The sequence below is a fragment of the Grammomys surdaster genome, unplaced genomic scaffold (assembly GCF_004785775.1).
Source record: "Grammomys surdaster isolate TR1022 unplaced genomic scaffold, NIH_TR_1.0 313, whole genome shotgun sequence".
Lineage (NCBI taxonomy): Eukaryota > Metazoa > Chordata > Mammalia > Rodentia > Muridae > Grammomys > Grammomys surdaster.
Genome location: NW_021604732.1, coordinates 5,237,457 through 5,261,435, shown reverse-complemented (window position 1 = coordinate 5,261,435; position 23,979 = coordinate 5,237,457). Strand labels below are relative to the sequence as shown.

General features: G+C 46.9%; 1 protein-coding gene across 1 annotated transcript in view; it reads left to right on the top strand.

The window, feature by feature from the left end:
- The window catches only part of Ccnjl (cyclin J like), a 60,770-nt gene extending 37,317 nt beyond the window's left edge, over nucleotides 1-23,453 (top strand). Inside the window, exons 4-6 of the mRNA XM_028777699.1 lie at nucleotides 15,886-16,188; nucleotides 18,590-18,749; nucleotides 21,161-23,453. Of these exons, the coding sequence (XP_028633532.1) occupies nucleotides 15,886-16,188; nucleotides 18,590-18,749; nucleotides 21,161-21,581 (884 nt within the window). The 3' untranslated portion in view covers nucleotides 21,582-23,453. The remainder of the gene's footprint in view (nucleotides 1-15,885; nucleotides 16,189-18,589; nucleotides 18,750-21,160) is intronic.
- The last annotated feature ends 526 nt before the right edge of the window (nucleotides 23,454-23,979 follow it).

Genomic DNA, 23,979 nt, shown 5'->3' with positions numbered 1-23,979 from the left:
CTCTCTCTCTCTCTCTCTCTCTCTCTCTCTCTCTCTCTCTCTCTCTCCCTCCCTCCCTCCCTCCCTCCCTCTCCCTCCCTCCCTTCCCCTCCCCTCACACACACACACACACACAGAGAAAGAGAGAGAGAGAGAGAGAGAATGAATGAATGAATGAAAAAGAGAGAGAGAGAGAACATTCATGTTGTAGGTTTGTCAGGGCATGCTACAGTGGTGGCTCAGCTGTTAAGAACATGTGCTGCTCTTGCATAGGACCTGGGTTTGGCTCTCAGTACAGAGATGACAGGTCACAATTTTTATAACTCTAGTTCCAGGGGATCTGATGCCTTGTTCTGGCCTCCTCGGGCACTGCACACATATGGTATATGTAGGCAAAGAGTCATCCCATAAATAAAAATGAAAATGCTTTTAAAATATGTTGGTGGGAGTTTGAACTGAGCTAGGAGGTAGGTCTAAGTGATCCCTTTTTGTTTATTTGTTTGTTTGTTTGTTTCGAAGAATTTTTTTTCTCTGTTGAACAGACTAGCTTGGAACTTTCTATACAGCCTAGGCTGGCTTCAAATTCTCCATCCCCCTGCTTCATCCTCCTATGTACTAGGGTTGTAAGCATATTCCTCTCCCATCAATAAATTCCCCACCTAAGCAATAAATTGTCAAAGCCGAGTGGTGTGTCTCCCTGCCCCTGGCTCTCATCAGGGTGCCCTGCTGGCTGAGCCTCCCTCTGTGGGTGCGTTTCCATTTTACACAGATCCCTTGGCCTGTCTTGGATTCTCAGAGAAGGAATGGAAAGATACAAGTTGCTTTTAGGGCTCCTTAAAGCGGAAAATCAATAGTCTTGTCTCTTCGGGCAGAAACCAGTAAAGGCGAATGAATGCCTGTCAGGCTCCTGCATAAGGCCCTCAGGAGATTATAGAAGAAGCCTAGCCTTCGCCGAGGAAATCACCTTCACACAACCCCAGTGTCCCCCTCACTCATGTACCCCACCCCTGCTTTGATGCTCAGTAACTGTAACTGTTGCCTCTGTTGCCGGTGCTCTGGCAACGGAGTGGGAGGGGGGCACCCTTTGGAGATCTTGCTGAAGATTTCGGGACTTGAAAGCTGTCTTAATCCCTTGTGATAGGCTGGGAAGAACTGAGGCTGGGGAGGCTGAGCACAACAGCTCCCCCAACCACCACCCCACCTCATCCCTCCCCAGCCCCAGAGCTAAGAATGTTTGAGATGCCTCTGAGGCGCTCATTGTAAGAGTGGTTCTCAACCTGTGGATCAAGACCCCTCTGGATGTCGAATGCCCCTTTCACAGGGATTGCATATCAGACATTCTACAAGTCAGATATTTATGTTACAATTCATAATAGCAGCAAAATACAGTTATGAAGTATTAAAAAATAATTTTATGGTGGGGGGGTCACCACAACTGGACAAACTGTATTAAAAGGTCGCAGCATTAGCGAGCTGGAGAACCACTGTATTGTAGGCACCAGAAACAAAGGGGTGATTTTTTTCCTCCCAGGTTTCTGGCAAGGTGTGAGAGTTCTTGCCAGAGTCAACCCCAAGCCTCCAAGGAAACAGATCCTGGAAATACAGGGGAAAACTTACTGTTTCCTCATGGTTCATGGAAAAAGGACTAGGAGGAACACTCCATTTGCTTTGTCCTGTCATGGGGATATTTGCAAAAGTTTCAGCACTCGGGGATGGGGTCACAAGGGGGCCTTATATTTTGTGCTTCATCCATACCCTTCTACACACACACACACACACACACATTCAGCGCCATGCAAAAGCTGCTATAGCGTCTGTAGCTCCTCTTCTCAGCATTGGCTTTTGGGTGGCGGGCACAAAGCATGGAAGGGGTGGTCTCTCTGCTGTGTAGAGCAGGTCCTAGCAGCAGCTCAAACATGACAGCCCAGAAAGCAGGGGACATGGTGATTTTCCATTTCCTGTTCCCATCTCTGCCGCTGGCAGGCTTGGAGCCATTTCAGGAGAGGGATTTTGTGTGTGAGCTGCCTGTCAGACAGCTGAGTGAGCCAGAAGCTCTTAAATTGTACAAAATGCCTTAGCAGGTTAGAGCCCAGACTTGTTTGTCCGGGAACTGAGGTTCTGAATATTTGTAGCCCCCGCTCCCTAACGAGTCTTAGATTTCAACTGCTTGACCTGATTGATGTGCAGGGTTCAATAGCTGCCACCACACACAGGTGTTAGGAGCCCCCCCCCCCATTCTATAAGGGACACTGTGGGCTCTAAAGAGGTGATAAGGAACAGACGTGATGTCCACAGCACCCCTGGATGAAGACCACTAGCTCTGAAACCTTGTACCTACTTGACTGAGAGTGGGCCTGTGCCAGGCATTGGGCTGAGAGTGGGCCATAAAATAAACTGAGCCCCGTCCTCAAGTTGCTCATTGTCTGAAAAACTCTCCTAAAGATGCAGGCTTAGGCCTGCATTGCCAACAGATCTTGGAACACAAGAGCAAAACCTTCTAAGAGAGCAAGGTGTCTTTGCTGTTAGGGGATAAGCAGTTTGCACAGTGAGCAGAGAGAGTACCAGAACACTGGAGTCAGGTGCCCCCTCTATGTTCCATGCTACCTGAGAGCTGGTGGTGGACTCAGCTCTAAACCCCCTCTGTGGTGAATGTTTGCGTATTTTTAAAAGTTTTTTAAATGTGTATGAGGGGTTTTATTTGTTTGTCTTTGTTTTTGTTTTGCTTGTATATGTGTCTGTATACCATGTGCTCCTGTGCTCATGGAGGCTTAAAAAGGGTATCAGGGGCCTGGAAGGATGGCTTAGTGGTTTGACTCCCAACACCCACATGGTGGCTTACAACCATCTGTAACTCTAGTTCCAGGGGATCCGACACCTCTTCTGACCCCCACAGGTCCCAGGTACACACATGGTGCACACACATATATGCAAACAAAACAATCATAAAACAAAATAAGTAAGTCTTAAAGTAAAAATTTAAAAAAGGTTTCAGATGCCCTAGAACTAAGGGACAGACGGCTTGAAGCTGCCATGTCAGTGCTGGGAACTGAACTCAGGTCCTTTGGAAGGGGAGCCAGAGCTCTTAACTGCTGAGGCATCTCTCCAGCACCAAATATTGGCATCTTGACCACACTGCGCCAAGATGACTTCATGCCCATTCGCCTTCTGTTTTGAGGGCTTGAGATCAAACCCAGAGTCTCCTGATGCTAAGCTTTCAATGTGTACCTAAGCTACTCCTTCCCTTGTCCCCAGTTCTCCTGTTTCCTACTGACATCCTGAAGGAGTAGCCCAGAAGGCTTTGTTTATTATGTACCTGTGCTCTCCAGGAAAGCCATGTTGAGAATTTTCTAGATCAGAACTCTGCCTCGCCTTCCTGGGATGCTCAGCTTCATGGGGTAGCAGTTTCATTACTAGCCTCAGAGGTGAGCCTTGGTCACAGCAGCTTCCCTTTTAGCTGCCCCACCCCTATCCCATCACCACCTAGTGGGTTGTTATAGTTATCGGACAAACCATTTCCTACTCAAGGGAAGTACGCCGCCCTGGTGGTAAGAGGAGGACTCGCCTCTGTATTTGTTGTGTTAACATAGAGTTTTAGGATTGACTTTAGCAAACATGCGTTGCCTCTCTCCTTTCACATCTTAATTTTAATTACAAGCATTTTGATGTCTAGACAGGAAAAGGCTCCTCTTTGTCACCAGGCATGATGGGGTTTCTGGGACTCTTCTAGGAAAATCTGACGTCTCCTGACTTGTGGGGACTTGTTAAAAGCAGGTTCCTGCCAGGATATTCCTGGACTCAGCAGGCTCATATTCTGGAATCTCCTCTGAGAGTTTTACTCTGCCACTTCTGGAGCCTAGGTTCCCTTCAGCAGTGCCTTGCCCTCTGAGGAGCTAAAGATGTTTCTCCTCTGGGGGAGAGTGATCTCTGTTTCTTTTGAAAATTTAGAAAACAGAAAAAATTAAAAAAAAAAAAAGAAGAAGAAGAAGAAGTGTCTTGAGGCTTCATTCTATTTACCCCATCATCGGAATTCATAGGTGGAAGGTAAATCTTCTCTGATAAATGGAATCACTAATGTTTATTGAGAGCTTATGTGCTATGTGAAGTTTTATAGTTTTTATACATTTTTACCCAGTTAATTGACAAACAAACCCCAAGGAGGTAAGTGTTATTTCCCAGCTTAACAGAGGTAGAAACCAAGGCTCAAGACATCGGGAACTTTTCTAAAAAGGACACAGCTAGGAAGAGAAGTGAGAAGGAAGGGGGACCAGACACTTGGAATGGCTTGGTAGGCCTGGGCTCAGAGCAGCAGCTTTGACCTTTCATCCGATCACCACAGGTCAGCAGACAGGTTGTACAAGTTCCCGAGTCCTCTGCTTTCTGAGCCACAGACCCACGTTGACTGGAAGATTGCATCAGCCCTCAGGACTGTCCCTGTGTCAGGAAGTGACTCTCTAAATAACATACAGTAGCAGCCATGTTGCCTCTCTTGTCCCTTCTTTCTGTTCCCAGCAGAGGTTGGAACAAAAGATCCAGGGCTTCTGGTTTCTATGCCTTTGGACCCGAAACTTGGTTTGCTGTTGTTGGGTACCAGAAGCCCCATCAGACCCAGCCCGTGTAAGTGGGAGTGGACATTTCACTCAGCAGTTTCTAAATGAGCTTGATCTGTGCCAGGACTCTGTTCTTCCACACAAAGCTCTTACCCCACCCTGGCCCCGGTGCCAGGCATGCATGTGACAAATGTCTCCTATCTCACAATCCTAGATTTCAGTCCATAGAAATATTTAGGTCACTTATAAAGTGGGACACAATGGAACCAGGGGTTGGCTGAAGCTACCCTATGAAGTCATCGTTCCTATTTCTGCATCCTGAGGCAGCGATGTCCTCACAGTGAGAAGGGAAGCCTGTGTGTGACCCAACTGGCTAAATGCCACCACCAACCCTGGGAGGCATTTCCACAATTTCCTCTTGAGGAAAACAGCTACTCACAGCCTCACCTTAGGCTCTGCCCCAAACTGGACTCAGGAATTGATTCAGGCCATCGGAAATGTGCTGGCTCTCCTCCCTCCACCCATCCGTCCGTAGGTCCATTCATGCATTATTTATCCAGCCTGCCGTATGCACACACTGGAGACAGCCATCGACAGAGTGCCTTTGCTTTTCAGAGAGATGAGGGAGAGGAAGAGAGCTTTCTCTTTTTTTTTTTTTTTTTTTTTTTTTGGTTTGGTTTTTCGAGACAGGGTTTCTCTGTATAGCCCTGGCTGTCCTGGAACTCACTCTGTAGACCAGGCTAGCCTCGAACTCTCGAACTCAGAAATCCACCTGCCTCTGCCTCCCAAGTGCTGGGATTAAAGGCGTGCGCCACCACCGCCCGGCAGAGAGCTTTCTCTTTGTTCTTAAGGGAGGAGGCAGTCCAGTCAGACAGAGGTCTCAAGTCCACCTTCAATGCTAGATATGCTCAAGGCTCCAGAGCTCAAGGGCAGTGGTACTAAAGGTTTTGTTTCTCCAGGATGATCCTCATGTCAGTTTCTTCAGAGACCAGAGATCTTGTACCCAGCTGAGGCAGGCGTGTAGGAACAGTGGGGTTGGGGGCTGCCTGGTCCCCAAGCTTCGTGGTTGTCCCAGTTGCCTTTCTTTCCCACAGAGCACCAAACACTGACGTAGAAAGGGCCCTTTTCTCTTTGTCCTTTGTCTCTGTCTCTTTATCAAGGTACATCCAGAAACCCGTCATTGTTACAAACTGAGGATGCTGCTAATTCTAGAGAAGCAAGATCTAGAAAGGGCACCATTCCGTGTACATTAGGCCATCATGCCACCTCAAGTCATCCTTTAATTCCTATGTCATCACAGGCCAGGGCCAGAAAGCATAGGCCCAAGAGACTGAGTCTCAGCCAAGAGTATACAGCAGTAAGTGACTTGACTGAGTCTCTGACATCTTGTCATGCACATGTCTTCAGTGTGTCCTGACCTCTGTGCTATTCTATGTGGTTAACAATCTCTTCAGAGGACGATGTCCTCAGGTAGTTTCTGGGCTGTTGTTTGATCAGTTTTTTGGCCATATTGCTCCATCTGTGTCTCAGTTCCTGGAAAGAGGCTTGTTGTGCCCTGCCTTGGGGAAGAGTAGGAAGTACCCTTCCTAACTGTCACCATTAACTACAAAAAGGCTGGGGTTGGGTGTGCGAGGTTTTCAGGTGAAGGACACCTTTACTGCGGACCATATCTTGGTAGTGTGTCACCCTTTTGATTTAAATTCTATTGTTCATAGAAAAAGCAACATCCTGTTGATCATACAATCTTCCCTCGAAAAGCTCTGAATCTAGTCACCCATTAGCATAAGGGAAATTGAAGAGGAAAGTGTTTGTGGAGCACAGGGTGGTGGCTAGACAGGAAGAGGCTGCGGCTGGCCTCACATCCAGGCCTATGGGAAACCTACACCCACAGGGTCATCCTCAGCAACTGTGGGTTGCCTTGGGATCGTAGCTATGAGGTCCATGCTTGTGGTATAGAAAGTTCTAGACTTTAAAACCATTTGCTCATTTATGAAAGAAAACCAAAGCTATCTGTTGAGTATAATCCTTAGGCCAGAAACTGTGGTCTGGTGGTTTTCACGGCGGATGTGTGCCCTGGCCTCATGAAGCAAACAGGTAGGGTTGATCCTGCTTCAATGTAGTATAGCCAGATGTGGTGTTGGGGGGCTGCCTACTGCATAGCAAGTGGGGGTGCAGCTAAAACCAAGAGTCCACTGTAGCAGCATATTTCCCTCACAAATTGGGGAGAATAAGGAGAGGAAGAGGAGGAGCAAGGAGAGAAAGAGGAGGAGGAGGAGGAGGATGGAGAGGAGAAAGAGAGGGGAGAACATGGCTGCGGATGTGTGCGTGTCTCTAACAGTCAAAGGTAGTTGATATATCTAGGTTGGGTATTGGGTTACACCTCTAATTGTGTGGGCATCTTGTTATTGAGCTTTACCAAATATATAAAGCTATTGGATAATCTTTAAACATTAGAGTCTCATTCCTTCCGGGTACCGTGTGGATGGCAGGATGATTTGGGCTCAGCCCAACCTTTGGAGACAGCATGGAAGATTGGCAGAGCCATCACCTATGCTGGCATCTCATGGGTGGCAGGGCCAGTGTCTCTGGCCACCTGAGCCGGTGGACTGAGCCACGGCAGCAACGAGGACACACCACTGCCTGTGACCTCAGACCTAGCCTAGTCGGGAACATGGCGGCTCCGTAACTATAAGCCAGATCGGGTGCCACCGTTTTAAATATCTCCAGCAGTCCACCGCCCATAGCTCACAGCTTGGTGGGCAGATTCTCTGTCCCTGTTCTAACCAGCTGGAAGAAATCCCGTCCCTGAGGAGACATGAGATCTGGGAAAAGATTCAGAGCCAGTACTGCTCTCTGTCTCACTTCTACCCTTTGGGCATTGTAATTACCAACTGGCTGAGTTCGATGTGCCATAGGTAAGGAAGGAGGCTGTGAATGCAGCATTGACTCTCCGAACCCAGTACAACCTGTGCCGTGGGATGGAGCTGAAGGTGCCTTTTGTTGGGATGATTTCCATCCCTTTTCAGAACCTTTAAGAAAATATCTTCTGACATTAACCACGACACTAGCAGCTCATCTGTGCCCGACTGACAGGACTCTCAAAGTTGCCAGTTTGGTACAAAAAAATAAATATCATATTCTGGAAATAATACAGCAGCAGCTGCTACCACTGATGGGCACATCCCACGTGTCAGGGTTCCTTTGTCTGGTATATTCCCTGGGATGTCCCTTGAGCCCTCTCCACTGCCCTGTGAGGCATCAGCTCAATTGCTCAAATTCACATGAAGGTAACTAAGTGGGGATAGGAAACTTGAGCCTCAAGGGAGGGTGAACTCCAGAAGGAAGCTCTGTTCCCTCTGGTCATGGGTTCCACTGCCATCAATAAAGCTGGCTGAGTTCTTCCCCCTCCTGGTGATCACATCTCTCCTCTGAGGAGAGTGGATTCTGAGAAAAAAAAAAATGACAGAAAGAAAAAAATTGATAGCTCAGAGATTTCCTTGTTAGCCTGCCCTGCTTGGGCTGTCACTCCTGGAACCCTGACTTTACTGTCCCTGGAAAGGGCTGCAACCTGGTAGGGGGCTTTCCACCCAAGTCCCCTGCAGGAGAAACAAGAAAGCTCTTTACACATGAGGTTCTTACCTCTGCTACCTGACGTTTCCTACACTTACCTGGAACGATATCAGGATCCACGTGGGCATAAGTCAAGGCCAGGAGCGGCTTTCTGTCCCTCTGACCCAGCTCCCCTCTCACTCCCATCACCACCGTGCTGGGAAGGAGGTAACCAGCTGCTACAGTTCTGCCAGGAGGCCCAACTCCTGATCCAATTACAGTTTTTGTACTCGGATGAGGGCAGAGAGGTTTTTTTAAAATGGAGACCAGCATTTCGGATGACAAGCAGATCTATTTTCATGCTTTAAAACCCTGTTCTTTTAAGCCAAGAAAGTCCTCTGAGCCTAGGCTTACTTAGCACTTGAGTGGGCCACAAGGATCTTGAGTGAGTCTGTGTCCTGACAATTATAAAAGAATATGGTGGAGAAGGAGGGGTGCAAACTGGCTGCATCCTGAGCATGTGAGAAAGGACAGAGTTTGGGCGCCAGGGATAAAGCCAGTCACTAACATTTCTTAGGACCTCCTTCTATGTGTGTTTCTGTTTAAGAATTTGGGGGTGGGGGAGAGATTTTTGCACAGGACCTGGGTTCAGTTCCCTCACCTACATAATGTCTCATGAGCACCCATAACTCCTATTCCAGGGGATCCTATGCCATCTTCTGACCTCTGAGGGCACCAGGCACACACCTGTGATGTCCATACAGACCTTCAGGCAAATCATTCATACACGTAAAATAAAATAAAACTTTTTTTTTCTTTTAGAGGCAACGTATGACTGTTGGAGCTGATTGATGTGCTTGCTCACAGGGGTTATTACAACTCTTTCTTTCCTTCCTGGTTTTCTTTTCTTTTTTAATAACTTTTGTTACTGTACCATAATTTTTCCAGAGTAAAGAGGTGGGTTATATTTTTTGAAAGGCAATTAACAATGTCACTTCTCTTGGCTCGAATTCAGGCCAGAGTCCTGTCTGATCTGCTTTGTGGTTGCCTCAGTTGCCAGGACAAGCAGGTAGGAACGGACTAGCCAGTCTTCAGAGAAGCCCCATTCATAGAGAAAGAAAGAATGGCAGTTGTGAGGGCTGAAGTGGGCAGAGACTGGGAGCTGGTGTTTCATGAGGACAAACTTTCAGGTTTTCGAGATGCTGGGTTCAGGAGAAGTGTAGTGGTGATGGCTATGGCTGGTGTCAAGTACATAGTGTCACTGAACGGTACATTTTAAAATGGTAAACTTCCTGTTGTGTGGTTTTTAGTTTGTAATGACAGTCCTCTCTTTCTTTCTTTCTTTCTTTCTTTCTTTCTTTCTTTCTTTCTTTCTTTCTTTCTTTCCCCACCTCTCTAAAAAGGAAAAGCTGGGGCAGGGGCGATGGCTCAGTGGGTAAAGTGCTTGCCGTGTGCCTCAATTCATATTTCCGTACTGCATGCAGTAAACGCTAGGCTCTGTGGCGTGTGTCTGGATCCCAGAGTTATAGGGGTTGGGGAGGGAGGAGTAGAGACAGGAGAATCTTTGGAGCCTGCTGACCAGCCTTTCAAGCCTAATGAGAAAGACTCAGGTTCAGTGAGAAACTCTGACTCAAAACATAAGGTGGGGAGCGATGGAAGAAGCCCCCTGATGCTGATGTTTGGGTCTTTACATGCATGTGCACACATTTGAATGCACACACACACACAAGCACATACACACAAACACATACATGAGAGAAGGAAGGAAGAGTGTGAAGGAGAGAGATTCCCCCCACCCTGTAAGTAGGATGGATACAGGAGGCTGATGCCTGAGAACTGCTGAGAGCTCAAGGCTTGGGCTAGGTAGTAAGATTCCATCTCATACCAGCCCCCCCCAGAGGAGGAGGGAGAGAAGGAAAGCCAAGCTAGCTGGATCAATAATGTCTTATCACTGTGACCTATAGTGCTCAGAGTCTAAGCCAATGGAGAGGGAGAGATGACTCTGTACTGAAGAGGACCTGTTGCTCTTACGGAGGACCTGGGATGGGTTCCTAGCACCAACATGGTAGTTCACAACTGTCTTACTTAAGATTTTACTGCTGTGAACAGACACCATGACCAAGGCTTAAACAACATTTTAATTGGGGCTGGCTTACAGATTCAGAATTTCAGGCCATTATCATTAAGGAAGGGGCATGGCAGCATCCAGGCAGACATGGTGCAGGAGGACCTGAGAGTTCTACATCTTTATCTGAAGGCTGCTAGGAGAAGGCTGACATCCATGCAGCTAGGATGAGGGTATTAAAGCCCATGCCCACAGTGACACACCTACTCCAACAAGGTCACACCTACCCAACAAGGCTATACTTCCTAATAGTGCCACTCCCTGGGCCAAGCATACACAAACCATTACAACAACTATCTATAACCCCAATTCCAAAGAATCCAGTGCCCTCTCCTGACAAGCATGCATGGGATATAAAAAATACATGCAGACAAAACATTCTTACATACAAGATAAATGTCTTTAAAGGGAGTTGAAGCCAACCAGGTATAGTGGTTCACATTTGTAATCTCAACACTTGAGAAGCTGAAGCAGGGGGAAGGAGTGAAGCCTAGAACACATAGCAAGCTCCAGGCTAGTCCAGGTTAAGAGACGCTGTCTTACAAAGATGGAATACTTTTTTAAGGAGGTGGGAGTTTTAGGCCGGTGGGTTAGGATTCTGGTCATTAGTTAACCATCTAGTCTGCTAGTGTGACCTGCCATGAATATCCCAGATTTTTGTATACCAGTCTTAGGCCTTGCCATTTAACTAGCTAGGTGTGCAAACGGAAGATAGGAAGTCCTTTGCTTACATAACTGATCTCTGGGAGACATTGTGAGTTCTTCTATAAGTCCATGGTTGCTTTTATTAGAAAGGTGTCAGCCAGGTGGTGGTGGTGGTACATGCCTTTAATCTCAGCACTCAGGAGGTAGAGGCATGCAGACCTCTCTATGAGTTTCAGGCAAGCCTGGTCTAACAAAGTGTACACCAGGGCTACACAGAGAAACCCAGTCTCAAACAAACAAACGAACAAACAAACAAATGTTAAGAGGACTCTTAGCCATTAAAATTGAGACAAGGAGAAAATTAAAAGGAAAAATGTCTATGCAATCACAGAATTTTCAAAACATCCTTTTCCATTCCAGGAGAATAATTTATTCAGGAAAAATATCATCCACAAATGACAAGCCTGTGAAACAGAGTTGTTGGAAAACAGGATATTCCATCTCTGGGTATCACCTTGGCTTTACAGATTACTTGTGAATCTCACAGGGAAAGGGAGAAATCTTTAGAACAGAAAGAACCCATGTCCTCACCTTAGCTAAGAAATACAACCTGGCTTGTCTGGTGCTGAGATACATGGACCATATCTGTAAATCCCAGCATGACTCAGCATGGAGGACTGGCCATCACCTCTGTGCTTTTCCTGCACACTGTTCAAACTGTGCCTAGCCAGAAGGAAACAATCCAGCCAATCAAGAATGAGGAACATTTTAAAAGATAGCTGGACTCTATGTTCCCCAAACACTAAGAAATAAGACTGAAAAGATTTTAGACAAATTGTGTGAACCTAGTTTGGCTCTGGGATCCAAAACCAACTGGGATAAAAAATGTGTTTCAGAATCCCTGGAGCAAGTCAAATATGGACAGAACATAAAGATGTTATTACCAGCAGACTTCTATCCCAGCACTTGGGAGGTAGAGACAAGAGGACCAGAGTTCAAGGACAGCCTCAATCGTATAGTGAAATTGAGGCCATCCTGGGCTACATGAGACCCTGTCTCAAGAACAAAAGATAGGATGTTGAGTTTAAGGTTGTGTGCTAATGCTATTAATATCTTACTGTTTGTAGGAAGATGTCCTTAGGAAGAGATATTGGGGTGCTGGGGATGGTGGCATATCCCTTCTGTAACTTGCAAAGCCAGTATTTGTATACAACACACAAAAATGGAGTAAGTGTGAATCAACTGTCTGCAGCAGAGGAAAAGTGGGGAAAGAGTTGGGTGTGTTCCTCATTCTATGATTTCTATTGATTAAAAGACTTTTGAAATTAAAAGTTTGCCAAGGAAGACTGGCCTTTGTCTGACCCCCGTTTGTGTCCTAGCATCTCTCTGGGAGCAGCCCTGAAGACGTATAGACAAGTCTTCTGTGCATTTTGCTCATAAAGAGGAAGCAGCTAAGTATAATGGTGCTTGGTAGAAGCAGCACTGGGACAAAGGGCTAGAGCATTGAAGACGTGGGAGGAAGGGAGGAGATGTCTGCTGGGCACGTGCAAAGCTAGGAAACTCAGAAAGCCGGTCCTGGCTGCTGTGTGTGTTAGGAAACAATGTGGAAGATGAAGTCACTGTGGGTAAAAAGAGAAGCAGGGACTCCGGAGGCAGACGCTTCTGGGGCTGGAGACCACATCTCTCCGTCATCTGTGTTTGGAGCCCTGGGAATACTAGCCATCCCTTTGAGGACCCAGCATGGAGAGACTCAGTGGTATGCTGGGTGCTGCTGAAGCACTTTCCATTCTGCAGGATCATTCTCTTTCCACGTGGGGTATATTCCTAGTCATAAACAAAAGAACAGCCCGGAGGGTTTCACGCCTGCTAGCACCGGAGGAAACTCATTGAGGATTCAGACCCAGGCCTGCCTGGCTGCAGCCTGCAATGTGGAGGGTCCCCCAAGAGGCCTCCTCTGTATGTATGGGGAGTAAGAGAGGCAGGAAAGTGAGATCCCTTCTCAGTAAGCTGTGACCCACCCCCCTCCTTTGGGAGTTAATCCTCTGAGGCCTGGTAGCAAGGTTCTGAAAGGTTTGAAAAGCAGGGAGGGGCAGAGGAAAGTAATCTGATTGAGTATATCAGCTGGTGCCTCCAGATAGATGGTTGGCCGCCAGTGATGCTGCTGTAGGCCGCCCTCAGCACAGTGAACAGTCCTGCCTGGGCTAGGCGCCTTACCCTGCCACTTTATGTTCCCATATCACTCCCCCTCCATCCCCCCAAAAAACCTCATGGGGACCAGGGTGTGGCTCAGTGGTAGAGCACTTCCTTGCCTGTGTGAGGATGAGAATCCAATCACCAGCACCAAATTGGGGATGGGGGTGGGGTTCAATTTAGTATATGTGACAAAGATTAGCTCAGTTCTATATGAGGTTCGTGGAAAGCTGGGCAATTTGGGGGCAAAATTGCTGCTTCTGAAGTGATTTATTTAAAATATATTATCCTGTCTACTGCACTCTTGTAATTACTGACTTGACTTATTTTAAGAGCTTGTGATGTTCTTGGCAGAAGACTGGTTCCCAAGACCCACAACCACCTTTAACTGCAGTTTCAGGGGATCTGATACGCTTTGGCCCATGAGAGCACCTGCAGTTTGCGCCCTCTCTCTCTCTCTCTCTCTCTCTCTCTCTCTCTCTCTCTCTCTCTTTCTCTCTCTCTCTCTCTCTCACACACACACACACACACAATTAAACTTACTAAAATCAGAGGTGGGCAGGTCTCTGTGAGTTCGAGGCCAACCAGAGCTACACAATAAGACTATGTCTGAGAAGAAAAGAAAAAAAAAAGAAAAGAAAAGAAGAGGAAAGAAAAAAGAAAAGGAAAGGAAAAACTGATAAAAAGTCTTTAAAGAAAAATTTAAACTCTTTCAAATGTCTTTATTTTTCTTTTTTTCTTTAAAAGAAAATTTAAAAACTTAAAAAGTTAAATAAATGCATGGTTATTGGAGAAAACCATAGGGGATGTAAATTCCCCAGAGAAACAACAAATAGTGTCATTCCAGTGCAAGAGAGAAGAACCACCCATCCAGTGTCCACTCATTTGTCCACCTACAGAAGGTCTTAGAGTTGGCTGGTGGCGATGTTGAGATGGGTTTTCAACTAAGCTTTGAAAGGCACAGGATAAGTGAACATATTAAAATAAGCACTCCATGGAGGAGGGTCCTTGGTTGTGGGACCATATCCTGTGAGGAGGAGGACACCTGGATATGAGCTGCAAAGGCCAGTGGGGCACAGACTGCAGCCATAAAGAAGCTTTTCCCTGCTTGGACAGTTTGTGACTACCTGCCCCAGCTCTCCATGGAGGCCACACCCTCTGAGGGCATCCCCATTGCAGCAGCAAATTGCACTCTGGAAAGAGATTGACCCTGACCAGAAAGAGTGGTCTCTGTTTCGCCCTATTGTATACACCTGCTCTCTCTGCTCTTGAACTCATGTCTACCCATCTTTGAAGCTGTTGTTCGCCCAAAGATCCCTAGATTCCCAAAGTTTCCTTTCAATTTTCCCTGGCATCCTTGCATTTAGAATAGGAGTGTCTACAGGGCAGCCTAGGGTGGGTGCTTCTTATCTTTCTGGAGAGACAGAGAGGCTGGTGGCTAATGGGATCCGAGAGTCAGTGGCCACAGCCATGAGCAGGTATGCAAAGGCATCTGTGTCTCCCCAACCCCCAAATTTGCTCAGCAGATGCTCTGCACCCTATGAGGCTGCTTGGACTTCACAAACCAGACCGAGGCTGACCATCAAGTGGCTCAGTTAGGGAAGGCTTACCTGAGGCAGTGACTTGGAAGTGAAGGACACATCAAGCTTGGCTGAGTGAAGAGGGGATGGAGAAGGGTATTCTGAGCTACGAAATTGTGACGACAAGGCCAGGAGACATTGTGCTTTCAAAGAGCCGCCAGTGATACTGTGATGGTTTGTATATGCTTGGGCCAGGGAGTGGCACTTTTAGGAGGTGTGACCTTGTTAGAGTAGGTATGTCACTGTGAGTGTGGGCTTTAATACCCTTGTCCTAGCTGCCTGGAAGTGAGTCTTATACTAGCAGCCTTCAGATGAAGATGTAGAACTCTCAGCAACCATGCCTGCCTGGATGCTGCCATGCTCCCACCTTGATAATAATGGACTGAACCTTTGAACCTGTAAGCCAGCTCCAGTTAAATGTTGTCCTTATAAGAGTTGCCTCAGTCGTGGTGTCTGTTCACAGCAGGAAAACCCTAACTAAGACAGATAAGGTCCACTGCCAGATATGAAGTTGTATCCTGAGAAAGCAGTGCCTAGTCTGAGGTCTCCACCCTGCAGAGCCTCACAAAGTGTGCCTGTCATGTCTCCCAATAGCTTCTTGTCTTGACCCTTAGTGCCAGAGAAGCCCCTGTTTATGTCTGTTGAAGGTATAACCCAAGGCCTAAAGCCTATATTTCAACCATTTCTCAGAATCCCTTCGTATGTTGTCAGACTCCAGTTGTCCACAGCTGTACCTCTTAAGGATTCCTTTGGGGTTCTCTTCCTTTCCCTCTTGCCTTCACCAGTTTGCCAGTCTTTTTCTGAACTCACCTTCGCTTGTTTCCAAGGCAACGCAAACTAAAACTGACATGGTTAGAATAGGAGGTCCATGGAGGACAGTGGCGAGCTGAATTGGTGATGGCCAGACAAAAAATGTGGGAACCTCTCCCCTAGAATCTAAAAGCTGCTCCTGACTGCTCTCCAGTGCCTTTGATGTTCTAGGCGTGTATCTGAGCATTTGTGTACATTTTCTTGTGGACTCAAACAAAAGCCTCAATAAGCCTCATTCCAGTTCCCCTTGCAATTTGGAGCCAGAGAGATTGAGGCATTTCATCACAATGACATAGCAGGAAGTGATGGCTTGAGGATTCCAGATTCAAATGTGACCTTTTATTTCCTCCTACCTGTTCCTTCCTGTCCGTTTCATCAACACCATCCAGACATCATAGGGGAGAATTTACCATCCTGGGTTCAGTTTCCTCTGGTAAGTTCTGCTTCTGCCTCCCCGTAGGTAAGTTTGAGGACAGGGAAGACCGTGTGCCCAAATTGGAGCAGATAAACAATACAAGGATCCTGAGCAGCCAAAACTTCTCCCTCACCAAGAAGGAGCTGCTGACCACAGAACTTCTGCTCCTGGAGGCTTTCAGCTGGGACCTTTGCCTGCCCACGCCTGCCCACTTTCTGGACTACTACCTCTTGGCCTCCATCAGCCAGAAGGACCACCACTGCCACGCCTGGCCCACCACCTGCCTCCGAAAGACCAAAGAGTGCCTCAAGGAGTATGCTCACTACTTCCTGGAAGTTACCCTGCAAGGTGAGAGCATAGAGGCCGTGGGATGAGGGAGAAGCATGGAGGGGGGGCTGCCTCAAGAGAGATGTCATCCAGAGAGGGCCTTCCTTCATGGCTAGAACCCCCATGCCCATATCACTTTCTACTTTGCGAAGAAATGCAGGATATACACCCTGTGCTATAGCATAATGCAGAAACAAAATAGCAGCTTACCCAAAAAGTCACCAGTACCTAGAGGCTAGCAACTCACCTGGGAAGTTTTCTTATGGGAACCTTTAAATCACACCAACTCACAAGTAGCTCATTCCCAAGGAGCTGTCATCACACAGATTAAATAGAATGGCGCGGGTGACGATGTTCACATCTGCATTGGCAGTAAGTTGGCTTGCCTGGAGCGCTGGGAAGACAGCCCAGGCTGTAATATGCTTGCCGTGAACGTGTGAGGAGTTCTGAGTTCAGGCATCAGAATCCACAGAGAAAGCCAGACATAGTGACAGACACACCTGCAATCCAAGAGATAGAGAGGCAGAAACAGGGACATCTCCAGTGCTTGCTAGCTAGCCAGCAGCATGATCAGTGACCCCCAGGTTCCAGTGTGGGACCTTCTTTCAAAAAAACAAGGTTGCTGGCTGCCAAGGAAGAACACCTGAGGTTGAACCTCATGCGTACCTGCAAATGTGCACTTACACACATGAAAACACACAAGTTACCCTGTTTGGAGAACTCACTCTCTCTCTCTCTCTCTCTCTCTCTCTCTCTCTCTCTCTCTTTCTCTCTCTCTCTCTCTGTGTGTGTGTGTGTGTGTGTGTCACACACCTTCTCATGGACTCAGTGATTATAGAGTAAATGCTCTAAAACTGAGCCATATCTGCTGCTCTCCAAAACAGAGTTTTAAATCTAGGTGTTAGGTAAGACGCTGGTCAGTAATAATATTGACACGCCATAAGACAAATAGCTCCAAGTAGGGATATCAGTGATTTGGGATTATTAGGCATTGACTGAGCCCTTACCGTGTGTCTTGCTGCAGAACTTGGTGTACATTAACTCATTTGAACTTCACAATGACCCTGTGCTGGCTAGTTTTACGTCAACTTGACACAGTAAAGTCACCTGAGGGAAGAGAGCCTCAATTGAGAAAATGCCTCCATAAGATGGGGCTATAAGCAGACCTGTAGAGAATTTTCTTAATTAGTGATTAATATAGGAAGGCCCAGCCTATTGTGGGTAGTTGCCATCCCTGGACTAGTGGTCCTGGGTTCTATAAGAAAACAGACCTAGTAACCCATGGGGAGCAAGCCAGTAAGCAGCACTCATCCATGGCCTCTGCATCAGCTCCTGCTTCCATGTTCCTCTCCTGTTTGAGTTTCTGTCTTGGCTTCCGTCAGTGGACTTTGAGTTAGGATATAAGCTAAATAAAACCTTTCATCCCCAAGTTGCTTTGTTCGTGGTGCTTGGTCGCAAATATAGTAACCCTAAGACAGACCCCTTCGAAGTTGTTTCAGTCATTCCCATTTTATAAATGAGGAATTTTATACTCAAGAAGTGAAATCACTTCCTGGAAAAGGTCAGTGACAAGATTTGAACCTGAAAGCCTGTCTCTATGACTCTTCCTATAACTATTTGGCCCGAAACGGATTGATACTTTCAAAGGCAGACACTGAAGTAATTGAAAGTTATGAGCAATTAATAACAAATAGTAATGTACCAAATATCACCCATGAAAAGTACAGGAGTGTCCACTGTACCCATTAACCTATCTTCAGATGTCTTAAGAAAACGGAAATTTTCTGGGGCCGGTGAGATTGCTCAGTGGAAGATGGAGCTGAATTCGATCCCTGAATCCCACTTGGCACAAGGAAAAATTTAACTCTAGAAAATTGTCCTCTGACCTCCTGGTGTATATCCTACACACATCACGTGCCTGTATAGTAATATGTAAATAAACGTGATTTAAATATCTTCACTTCGTGAGCCTAGACAAAGTTATTAATATCAGACTTACCCAGCCATTCATTTGTTTTTCATCAGATTTCCGGTGCCTGCTGAGGACCAGACATTGTTGCTATGCAAGCAGCCGTTGGCCAGATTCTGTCCATCAATAATGACCAAAAAAAAAAAAGAAGAAAGATTTTTGTGGTTCTGTTTGTACCCCATCAGCATGCATCTTGAAGCTTTCTGGGAGTATAGACAATGTTTTAAAAAATTGTCCCTCTAGGCTGATGCCGGAAGCCACAAACTGAACACCAAAACCTTTAAGCCCAAACAATGGTACCTGATCTTTTCTAGTTTCTTACCCCATTTGTAAAAAGCCAGCACTGCGTAGCCCTTGAGCGGATTCATTTGTCTGCTGTTCGGCAGACCAACCAGGAGACTCCGTGGGGCGACTTTCCAACGCTAATACCTACCCTTTGCAATTCTCTTTCAGATCATATATTTTACAAATTCCAGCCTTCCGTGGTCGCTGCAGCCTGTGTTGGGGCTTCCAGGATCTGCCTTCAGCTCTCTCCCTACTGGACCAGAGACTTGCAGAGGGTCTCGAGCTACTCCCTGGAGCATCTCAGCACATGTATCGAAATCCTGCTGGTGTAAGTCCTCTCCTGATTGGCTATCTTTCTGAAATACTGACCTTCTATTTGTTGGGGGGGGCTAATGCTAGGGAGGATTTCCTGTGTCTGCAAGTGTTGCAGGCAAAATGGGCAGAGTGACTCCTGACAGAAGTGGTATTTGGAAAGCTGGTACGGCGGTTTGCAACTATAATCTTAACACTTGGGAGACTGAAGCCAGAGGATTGACTGGAGTCCAGTTTAGGAGAAATAGTGAAACTCTGTCTCAAAACCCTAAGAATGGGGCTTCGAGAGTTGCCTGTTTCTATTTGTACTTTTAAGATTGGAGAGAGGAGGAAAAGAGGAGCAGGACTGGGGGCATCTGCTCCTGTATTTCTGTCCACACTCAACCTATCTTTGCATTTTGTTATTGAGACAGGATGTCACATAGCCCAGGCTAACTTCAGTCTCACTATGTAGCTAGTGAGCTATCCTTGAACTTCGGATCTTTCTGCCCCTCCATCCTGAGTGCTGGTTTTACAGGTGTGTGCCACCACATCCAGTTTATTTACTGCTAAGGGTCAAACTCAGCCTCCTGCATGCTAGGCAAGTACTCTTATCAACCAAACTCCATCATGTCTGGGTTAATTGATCTAAGTCCCAGTGTGATTTTGTGAATTCATTCTCTCATAAGCTCCTTTTCTCAGGCAAGCTGCAAAGGTGACCACTTAGCCAACCAGGTCCAAAGTGCCTCCAACTAAGAGATTGAAGCCTCTTTCAAAGGGTCAAGGGTCATTTTAGATCTAACACTGTGACATAGAGATTGGCAGCCAAAGAGATCAATAATGGCTACCAGGAGGAATGCAGACAGAAGAATAGCCCTTGCATGGCTACCTCCCTCTTCCACCAGTCTGAATGCTAGCCTGACTGACCAAGGTATGGGTAGCAGAAGCAGAAGTCCTTCAGTCCCCAAAGAGCCACCTCTCAACACCCTAATGCCAACAGTTTTGCTGTGATACCAGAGCCCCATTCTAAGATGTTAGCCCTGCTCCCTAGGCTGTCTTTAATTATATACTTTTGGAAGTCCCCAAGTTAAGCCAGGTGATACAGGTACACATCTTTAATGCCAGCACCGGGGAGGCAGAGGCAAGCAGATCTCTGAGTTTGAGCCCAACCAAGTTCCAGGACAGCCGGGGCTACACAGAGAAACATGTCTCAAAACAAACAAACAAAAACAATAAGAAACAAAAAAGTCCCCAAGTCAGTACATAACCTGTTTTGACCACTGATGGCCACTCCAGTATCATCCACCAGGCCCACTTTGCTTGTCATTGCTGGCTGTCATGCTGGCAAATCCTTGCTCAAATAAGTTGCAGACTTTATAATGTTTCTTTCTTTCGGATGCCTCTCATTGTACTTTCACCAAAAGGTTTGTTTATTTGACATGGAGGGAAATAACAAAAGATTGCCCACTGTGTCCTCTATTCAAATGAAGTCTTCCAGACCCCAGTGTGCAATTTGCTTCATATCTGACAAAGATTCACTCAGCTGGGGATAGAGCTGGGCCAGAAGAACCTAGAAAGTAGCAGAGGTACTCTGCCAAGTGCTGGGATGCTGAATGAACAGAAGCAGGTGGGACCCAAACTACCTTCTGAGGCGTTAACAGCCAAGATGTGTTGGTATGGTATAGCGGGAGATATTAAAACAGAAGACATCCGGCTGGCTCCCGCCATGTTCCTGCACTAAGCCCATTTTGTCTCAGCAAGCTGTCCAGCAGGGCCAGAGCTCCTGAGCTGGTTCCACCAGGCTACTCTCTCTAGCTTGCCCCCATAGCCACTAATCACTGTGCTTCCAGCTCCAGTTTACTTGTCCCTGGAGCCGCTAGTTCCTTTACAGCCATAACTACCTGGTTGTTGGCGAACCACCTTCTAGTAACCAAGTAAATCAAAACTCTAGATGTTTAACGTTAACCAATGGATTTATATATATCAATAAAACCTCAATACACAACTTAGAAAGTTATCTCAATTTTCCTAACCTTTAGATTTCATATCTAACTATTTACTTGAAACCATGCGGGTCTGCTGCCATTTTCTTCCTTGCTCTCCTGTGTTTCTCTCTGCCTTCTTGTCTCTGCCTCCCTTAGGTCAGCCTCTCTTTTCCCTATCCAATCATAGGCCTCTCCCTGCAAATAGATTGGGCAGGGAAATTTCTGCCACTGTACAGGGGTTGCGTGGACAAGTTTGGCGGACCTTGCACAGGATCAGGGAAGTTTGGGGACAGAGACAGCTGCAAGCTGAGACCTGAGGCCTGAGTCTGGTCGGTAGATAGCCGTGGCTGTGTTACAATGTGTCATCATAGACTGGTGTAGCACTGTTCCACTTACTGAGGAAGGTAAGCAGGAGGCTAGTGGCCTTTGATCTCTAAAACTCACTTGAGCCTTTTCCTTTCAGAGCATATGACAATGTCCTCAAGGATGCCGTTGCAGTCAAGAGCCAGACACTGGCCATGGTGCCGGGCTCATCATCAGCTCCCGCCCAAGTGCTGTTCCAACCACCCACCTACCCTACTCTCAGCCAGCCACCGCCAACACTAGCCCAGTTCCAGAGTCCAGCGCAGGACTTGTGCTTGGCATATCGGGACTCGTTGCAGGCCCACTGCTCAGGGACCCTGCTCTCAGGAGACACTGGTCCATCCCTCCACACGCCATACCCAACTCTCCAGCCCTTGGATATGTGTCCTGTGCCCGTCCCTGCATCCCTTAGCATGCAGATGGCCATAGCAGCTGAACCCAGGCACTGTCTTGCTGCCACCTACGGAAGCAGCTACTTCAGTGGGAGCCATATGTTCCCCGCAGGCTGTTTTGACAGCTAGGCCACATTTGGACCACAGGGAGAGTCCTAGAAGACCCAGACAAAGGAAGTAAACACCTAAGAGAAGAGTTCATCCAGATGAGGCAAAGAACCTAGTACCTTTCAATAGAGAGGGTACTCTTTTTAAAAACAAACAAACAAAACATCCAGGGACATATCTCACCCTACGGCATCTCTCTGGGAAACCTCTTCCATGTGTGCATGGAGGACAAAGACATGGCTCTGTGACCATTCCCTTGAGCTGGGGGAGCCAATGGAACATATCGGACTTGGACATTGAGGACTGCATACATCCAGGCTTCTCAAAAACTACTTTTCACAGCTATGCCACTGAAAAAGAAAGGGGCGCCTGGCACGTTTGTCTATGTCCCTAGAAAATCCATCCTGAGTGTCTTTCTCTCGCTAGCTCCGCTCCAAGGGCCCCGTGGCCCGTGTTTATGCCTGAGCACTGACCCCATGTGGCACAGTGAGTGGCTATCTTGCCCTTTGTTTTTGAACCCCAAATCTTTTCATTCTTCTAGATATTTCACATGCTGCTGCTTCCTCCAACAATCTAGCTTTCTATCCTGAAAAAAAAAAAAAACCCATCTTGTTTACATACTGTGTCAGGGATTTTGTGAATACTTGAAAATTCCGTAGGAGCAAACAGTTTGAATTGCCACACTGTCTGTCCCATATGAGGCTGTATTTTTTATTAACCCAACTTAGGACCAACTGGTGGATAACAACAGCGAGGGGATTACCACCCCTCAGGCTCTCAACTCTGGAAGAGTCCACCCCTAGGATGCTAGTTCACTTGTTGGGACTTAGATTACTGCCCCCTGGTGGAGGAATGTTGTTGAGAGGAAGACAAAGACTGATCCTCACTTCCTTCCACCACGTGCTTATAGCGCTGAGGTTAAACTGATCCCGAGTTTGGCCAATAGTAAAGGGTAATCATATTGTGGAATATTAGAAAAGTGGGGGGACCAACGTGGTATATGACACCAGCATTGACAGGCAAGAGATTGCTGGCGCAAAAGCTTGTGTCTGGGATCTGCAGCGCGAGGGGCTCAGAAACACTGTCACCGTGTGCAATATGTTATGACTATGACTCATAGCCTGTGCTTAAGATGTTCTTGTGGTTGGGGTTTTTTTTGTTTTTGTTTTTTGTTTTCTTTTGTTTTTGGTCAGGGGACATGCTGTTCACCCATCAGAATTGGAAGAAAGGTGCAGAAAACCACAGAAACAAATTGTAATTTTGTTTTTTTTGAAATGATGTGTCTTGGTTGGTTTTTGTTTGTTTTCTTTTTCTTTTTTTTGGGGGGGGCTTTTTTTGAGATGGCTCTGTTGTAGCTAAGGCTACCCTCAAACTTGGTGCGTAGCCAAAGCTGTCCTTGAACTCCTGATCCTCCTGCTTCAGCCTCCCGTGTATGCCACCACACCTGGCCTCCCATCTTGGTTCTCTTTGACTCATTTGCCAATCCAAGAGCACAGCAGGGGCTGCCAGGAAGGCAGCCACATGCTACTGAGTCACATTTAACGGCGATAGGGCTTTTCTGAGCCAATGAATGTCTCACAGAAACAGAGTAAGGAAAGAGCTGGATGCAGACGAGGCGCTGCCGTTTTCTCAATTAGCATAGGAACCCGCACATTCGTTTGTTATGTGTGTGTGTGTGTGTGTGTGTGTGTGTGTGTGTGTGTACGTTTTGGCTCTCACCCCTCCACCTCCTTTACCAGCCTCTCTGTAGTTATGTGCAACTGGTTTGGAGTCTATTGTATATGTCTGTTCTGTGCTGGGACTTTTGAGAGAAGCATCTCCACTGGGGTCCCAGAACTAGCCTGATTCTCAGGACCAGATGTCCTACAATAAACACATCACCTTCTCTTGGTCTCTGCTGCCTTTGTCTGGACATCTCTTAGCAGATCAGCCCTTCCCTGCCACGCTCTACTCTACCTCAGTGGGAGTCTTCTTTGGGAGACAGGTAAAAGAGATCACGAGGTTTCTGAGCTTTCTCATATCTGTGACAGAATAACCCAATAAAGCAACCTAGAAGGAGAAAATATTTATTTGAGCTCATGATTTGAAATGGAGTCCACTGTGGTAGAGAAGCCATGACGGGCAAGAGGAGCTTGTGACAGCCGTGGCAGGAGGTTGTTTGCTCACATCTCCATGGATCAGGAGCAGAATTAGGACAGGAAGTGGAGCCTGGCTGACAGTGTCAAGGCTGGGTCCCTGGAGATCTACTCCCTCCAGCTAGGTCCCAACTACAAAAGGTTCCACAACCTCCCAAGACAAGGCCACCAGCTGAGGACCAAGTGTTCAAATACATGAGCCTGTGAGGGACCTTTTACAATATGGAACTGGCAGCAGCAAGACCAGAGCCTCTGGACTTGAGTCCTTCCTCTTAGCAGGACCT